The 7,345-nt window shown below is 38.7% G+C and overlaps 1 protein-coding gene across 1 annotated transcript; it reads left to right on the top strand.

Moving 5' to 3' along the window:
- Positions 1–616: 616 nt before the first annotated feature.
- LOC115174960 (paired box protein Pax-1) lies at positions 617–5,321 on the top strand. The gene is made up of 5 exons (XM_029734036.1): positions 617–911; positions 1,336–1,962; positions 2,914–3,047; positions 3,209–3,419; positions 4,722–5,321. The coding sequence occupies exons 1-5, from the start codon at positions 908–910 to the stop codon at positions 4,805–4,807; spliced, it is 1,062 nt and encodes a 353-aa protein (XP_029589896.1). The 5' UTR covers positions 617–907; the 3' UTR covers positions 4,808–5,321.
- The last annotated feature ends 2,024 nt before the right edge of the window (positions 5,322–7,345 follow it).

The raw sequence follows: 7,345 nt of genomic DNA on the forward strand, positions 1-7,345 counted from the left end.
AGTGGCCTAATCATCACTCACTCAATCATGCACACCAAAGATCCCTCAAATATCGATGTTCGAATAGGTCTGTACTAAACCAGAAATTGCATAGAAACTGTATGAATTGAGTGTTGTTTCCATAGGATCATTGTACGCAGATTCAATTAATTGCAATTAAAGGGTAGGTAAATATAGCTTTTTTTCAAACTAAAGGGTATATTTTTAATGTGTGTTTAGCACAAATCTTTTTGGGTCATGCCTTCCAGTCCACGTTTCATTAATTGTGGTAACTTTTCGGAAGGATAAAAATGCTAATACCCTTGCAAATGAAATTTATAGTGTGCAAACTTGTATCACGGCCAAAAAATGTCATAGCATATGATTAATCAGAAAATGCATTAAAAATAATGGCCCATAATTGCATGTTAATTCTATCCATTTTAATAATGAAATAAGCCTATCTTTAAACAGAGTATATTTATCCTTGTCGTGGAGAACAGATTTTTGTTTGGATTTTAATTTCCAAGCGCATGTTTTCTCCGAGTTCCAAGAGTGTAGCCTAAACTCTAAAAACCGGAAAAGATTCGGTGGAGTAGCCAGGCGAGAATACACACGGAGGAGGAGACCAATGAAATGGGGAAAGAGCCTTGAGCGCAGCCAACAAGATTGACGTAATGGATGCGTCAAATTAATCTGCGCACACTTGAGCCTTCGGGATGGACACATTTCCTCGTATGGGACAAAGATCACGTCAGTCCCTTTGCCCAAACTCGCCGTTTTAGATCATCTTACCAGAAATGCAAGAGCAGAGCTGAAGGAAAAACGCACAGAAAAACAATTTTCCTCATCTCATGTGCAGAAGGGTGAAGACAGCACTTTTCGACCATTGGCAACTGGTAGAGGAAAACATCTCAAACCAAAAGCAATGGGTAAGCACTCATTATTCATTTGGCATGGATCTTTGACTCGTCAGGAGATAATGTTTGCATAAATAGAGATGCGAATGCATTAGGTTGTAGCTTTATTTTGTAGCCTACTAGCTTATCCTCAAATCGTGCGTCCTTCTATCATTCCAGTGGAAGTGTCCATGTCTCCATTTTCATAGGCTATTTTATTTTTCAGACACATTTGGAGTGAACTGCTTGACGATGTTTGAGAGCATAATAGGTTAGAGAACATTGTATTTGAGAGCCATAACAGTCTGAGTGATGTAGATTAAATCAAGGAGAGGGAATGACTTTTCGGGAACTTGATTATGCTAGGCTAGGCTAAACAGGCTATTGTTTAAAACACCGTAATGTTGCTAAGTCGAGTCTATGCACATCAATGCAATTCCTTATTTGTTTCTTGCAGATCAAACATATGGAGAAGTAAACCAGCTTGGCGGGGTATTTGTCAACGGGCGACCACTTCCAAATTCGATTCGGATCAGAATCGTGGAATTAGCTCAACTTGGAATACGACCGTGTGACATCAGTAGACAGCTTCGAGTCTCTCATGGCTGCGTGAGCAAGATACTAGCGAGATATAACGAGACGGGTTCGATACTGCCCGGTGCCATAGGAGGAAGTAAACCCCGGGTCACAACACCCAACGTGGTGAAAAGCATAAGGGATTACAAACAAGGAGACCCTGGGATTTTTGCTTGGGAGATCAGGGACAGGCTTCTTGCAGATGCAGTTTGTGATAAATATAACGTTCCTTCGGTTAGCTCCATAAGCCGCATTTTACGCAACAAAATAGGAAATCTTTCTCAGCCGGGCCAGTATGAGAACAGCAAGCCAACCCATCCTCAGCTATCCTACAACCACATGTACCCGTACTCATACCCCAGTGCAATGTCACCCACTGGGACTAAAATGGGCAGCGGTCACGGTGTACCCATCACAGCGGGCCATGTCAGCCTCTCCCGTCATGGATGGCCTTCGGTGCACACAGTCAGCAACATTTTGGGCATTCGAGCCTTCATGGACCCCTCAGGTAGGTGACAAAATCATATATTGTGCTCTTCCAGCTGAGTTGTTTTTTCATAAGCTGCAGCATTGTCCATTGAGCGCTCAAATGAATAACATTGGTACATTTATGCATCAGTCCGTGTGGCTTGTTAATCACACAGATATTTCAGATTATTTCACATTAATGAGAAACAATTTAAAACAACAAAGTATAGTCAACCACAGGGATAGACAAATATAATATCGATATAGGCCTAACTGTAAATAGTGAGAAGTGAATATGGGCTGAATAGGCCTAATGTATCATTTTGGAATGGACGAACGTTTAAATAATATTGATAAAAGAGCCAAATGGCACATCTGCTATAAACTATAAATGCAGAATCATGTTGAACTGTGTCGATGGGGAAATAGCCTGCGTATAGACCCATCAGTGTGAGCCCTACTTTGTGGTTTGGCCTATTCATATTTCTACAACGAATAAGTAGTCCATTATGAACGTTAATTAGGCTAAACGTCTTATTTTATGTCGGATATCTTATTGTTTCTCTTCAAAGTATAGCATTATAATCGCATGAGACGAACAGGTCCAACAGGCCAAACGACAAACCTATAGGAGTTACATCAGCAATAATGTAATATAATATGTTGTTCTAAAATCTCAAGAATTTACGAAAAACATGGCATTAAAAACGTTGTGGCCACAAACATTCGATCTGATTTGCTAAAATAAAGATTGGTTGAAGTGTGTGTTTATCAGATAATTTCCCCAAGAATTTAATAAAAAACATCTGTTTATCATAAAATGTTCACTACCATCCTGTATATTTGCAAAAGGAATGTTCTTAACACAAGAGCTAGATCCCAAAATACATTGTTTAGAATGCTCAACTGAGTTGGCTTCACATCGAATAAAAACGTACATTGGTTTGTTAGCCTAATAATGTTATATTCTACACTGAAACATTTTCCACAGCCATTGCTGGAGCAGAGGGGTACCAATCAAAAATGGAGGAGTGGGCGAGCGTAAACAGAGCCACTTTTTCCTCTGCCCATGGCGTCAACGGAATAGACAAATCCTCCCTAGAGACAGACATCAAGTATCATCAGGTACAATTATGAAACAAATACACAAACAACGAATATGTTCATAGTTTGATCAGAAATCCGTTTCCACAAGATGTCCACTGTAAATATATGCATGCATATAAAAGTTTTGGGGAGTTTTGCTTCGCTGTGCTTAAACGTTTTTTTCTTCCGGTTTTTTTCAGTCTTCTTCAAACCTATCTAGTTATGTACCTGCTTGTGCCTACTCTCCTCCAAACCAATACGGGGTGTATGGTGGGCCAGCAGCTAACTACATGACAACTGGACACCACTGGCAGTCTCAGAGCGCGAGCCTGGCCCACCCCAACAGCGGGGCAACCATGCAAGGTGGAGACCTCCACACGGCAATGTCTTTCAAACACTCATCACGAGAAGGTAACTAAGCAAGTCGGTTTTTTAGGTTTCAAATCTTCCAGCGGATATTTTAATTAAGCACAATGGCACACATATATGCAGCTGTCAATCAAAAACCAACTATTTTTAAATGCAACTCGAGAAAAAAAGATTAGGCCCCGTGGGTCGAAACCTGACGACCAAACAGTTTAATTAGGTGGTGGAGGATGACAACGGTTGACATTTAGATCATTTTGTATTTTATATAGGCCATAGGTCTAAATGCTACATACAACGGAAGCTTCTGGCATAAACAGAGCAGGCTGTGTTGGGCGACTGATAAGAAAAACATTGAGTTCTTTGAGAGAAGGTTACTTTATTTACTGTGCAAGTCATTGTGGTATCAAGCCGGTGTAAATGTACAGAGTAGGCCTACAGCAATAGCATTTCATACCCTCAGGTGATGACTGTAGGCCTACAGCAATAGCATTTCATACCCTCAGGTGATGACTGTAGGCCTTTGGTGTAGGTGGTCTGGAAGAACCTATTCATAATAGTCGAATTATATGATAGCTATTAGCCTAACGATATAGACCACATTTTTCCATACGTTTACATATTCATTTAATAATGTTACAATTAGCTAGCTATGATGTTCAGATTATGTCTATTTAATTTGCGAATACTTTTTAGGCTACATTATATATTCCTATTTTCAAGGGTTGTGCGTTTGCTTTTCAACGACGAGTAGGGCTGTAGGGAAGGTTTGGTTTCGCATTGATAGGCCTACATGATTTCCACAATATCATAACCTTTTTTTACGGATAAAAATGTAATTGAGGTAATTTGATATAAATGACAACAGCCATGCAATTAGCGATGTAATTTCCAACCACATTCGACTTCATTTGAACAAAATCGAAATTATGAAGCAAGATAGGCCTATTAATGTTAAACCAATTAGTATAATTCTAAATGAAATATTTGAGTAACCGACATTATCATACCCTGCTGTTTATCGTAGGCCGATCATTTTGATGGCACTTACATGCCTGCTTACACTTTTGTGAAGATAATATTGTGTGAAGAATAAAACATCGCTACATATGGTAGGCCTCAAATGTGTCCAATGCAATGGACACATTCATATAATTCCATCTCCGTTTATTCACCTAGGTATGACAGTCCAATAACCTTGATCTCTATCAGATGAGAAACAAGTCTAGGTGTCTAATCTTGCTAGGGCACCTGACCTATAGTTGACATGGTTTTGTGTGCTCGCTGTTCTGAATTATGACTTATTTGTTCCAGAAACATACTGTATCTGTTGTTTGTTTTTCACAGGAGACAGAAAACCTCACAGTCCCTTGAGCAAGCACCAGCACGAGGCGTTGAACGTACACGGACTCTCCCTCCTGACCTCAGCTTGATGACCCAACGGACCGTCGAGCTCTCTTCAAATAGGCAATGTACAGAAAATGCATAAAATTATGGGCGAATTTTAAAAAAATCCACCAGTAAGTGACGAACATACATTTTAAACATCATTCAGCGTAATTGCATTGCAGTTCAATACAATTGTAAAATAATCGAATGTAGACATGAATGTTGTTATAGTCTTGTTCACCTGCAATAATGCAGTGGTGTTGGTTAGGACTTCATTATTATATATTTTGCATTTCACTCATCCAAAACTCATCCCAAATCGAAATTGCGTAAAACTAATTATGTAATTTCCCTGAGGTCACGTTGTTTCCACGACGGATATGGCTAATATGCGTGCATGCTGTGTGTTCAAACAAACATTTGTTATTATGGACTGAAAGGGAAAGTTAAAAATGTGAACAATATCATGTATTTGTAATTTTGTAAATGACATCCGCAAAAACTGTATTATGTATATTTTTTATAACTGTGCTTAATAAAGGCATGCTAAACGGGAAATGCCTATTTCGACATATTTGGATTTCCCTAATTCATGCAGCTTTGCGCTTATTGTTGGCTACTGGTCATATTAAAATGATGACATTGTGATTGGTATAATAACTTTAATGGTTTAGTATAACAACTTTGCTCCTGAGGTCTCACTGTGTTTAGCTTTGACCAGATGCTACTACCCGGACAGATGTATTTATCTCTCACTCTATCTGGGTACGGACGCTGACCGCAATATAGTTACCAAACAATCAGTCAAAAATAAAGACCTAAACGCCCTTCTAATTTGAGGCACCAGACCATGACAAAAATCATAGAGTGACACCTCTATTGGATAGCCTATTCCAAGACAAACACGAAACACCCGATAATCCAAGAATCAACTGGCACTGCACAAACGTCTGAAGCACCTGATCAATCGAAACATCAGGCAGAAATGCAATGCGTGCGGAACTGCGGTTACGCACCGGTTGCGTCAATGATCACAGAAGGATATAGGTACATCTAAAGCTAATAATAATACGCCGAGAGTAGCATTTAGGACGCTTAAAATGGATATTTGTAAATGTAGCTCAATTTGGGACAGCATACTGTGTCGTCTTCAATCTTCAGAAAACATTGGAGCCTGGATTTGAGAAGTTGTTGACTGTGAGCAAACTATCACCAACAGATTAAACCATGCAGACTGGCCACATTCCCAGCAACATTTTTCCATATGCACATATTTAAAAAAAAAATATTTGTTTATTCCAGTTTACAGTGTGCATCTGTTCAACTGAATTTATATCAAAAGTGTATTCACCAATTCAATCGGTGTGAGCTATAGGCCAAATATCTAGAACGTGTAGACTAAATGCTTCATCGAAATCGAAAAGATGATCCTATATTATTATCACTTAGGCCTAACCTATCTACTTTGTTCTATTCTATATCACGTTAGGAGCGTGAATGGTCGTCCTACTTGATATAACGTAGCATATTGAAATGAATCCAACTCAAACCCTTCTCGAAATATTACAAGGCTACTGAAATTCATTATCACTACAAGGACGTATTATTGGCAATAGTATGTACATGAACATTCATGTATTTATTTATATAACATTTATGTTTTAATATGATTATATTTCATCCAACACATTCATGTGAATTATAATAATTATTGTTATTATAATTATAATATTATAGGACATTCTTGTACAAGACTAAAGATATATTAACTTCTCCCCTGGTTATGTAAGATTTGTAATTTTATTGAACCTTTATTTAACTAGATAGACCTATGTCTTTAAAAATAATACTTGTTTCAGGTCATAGAGTTGACAACATTTCCAGGATGAACACAGAGGCCTAGTTGAGCTTTTGAGGCATAAACAGAGAGCATTTTAGGAATTTTTATATAAGCATATAGGACTTAAAATACTAACCTAGAAAACCTTATGAAAATAGAGTTAGTGGAAGAGGAAAACATAGTTTTGCTAAGCGCTTACTTTTAACAATCCCTAGTCTGCAGTTTGTCTGTGCAGTGGCTATAACCCAGTCCAAAGCCAAGCCACAGACCTCTCTAGGATGAGAACATGTGGGACATTCTGAACAGAAATATACATAACACAATCCAGGTGCCCGTAGTTCAGCTTTGTTGTTTGAGTTTGTTTATCCTTACATTCATATTTTGTCAAATGTGGTTTTTATCATCCAAATGAACATGTTGGTGAAATGCGCTTCAAAGTTTCGATATTGGATTGAGGTAGTTGTCAGATTATGTCATGTACTGTATAAGAAACTAACTTTAACAAAAGGTTTTGTAGGATGCTGTACTCAGGGTGAGCAGGTTGACTGTTTGGACAATAGTCAGAAAGACAGACAGGAAGTCGTTAGTAGCAGGGGCATGCAGAGAGAGACGTGTGTGGTAGGGTTACCATGGACACCTGGTGATGGACATCAACACAAAGGAAGGGGAGCTGCAGCATATAGCTCCATCCATCACAGTCCAGTGTGTCTCCTCTGCAGTCAACACCCCCTCACCACCCCAA

Source organism: Salmo trutta, chromosome 35 (genome assembly GCF_901001165.1).
Source record: "Salmo trutta chromosome 35, fSalTru1.1, whole genome shotgun sequence".
NCBI classification, from domain to species: domain Eukaryota; kingdom Metazoa; phylum Chordata; class Actinopteri; order Salmoniformes; family Salmonidae; genus Salmo; species Salmo trutta.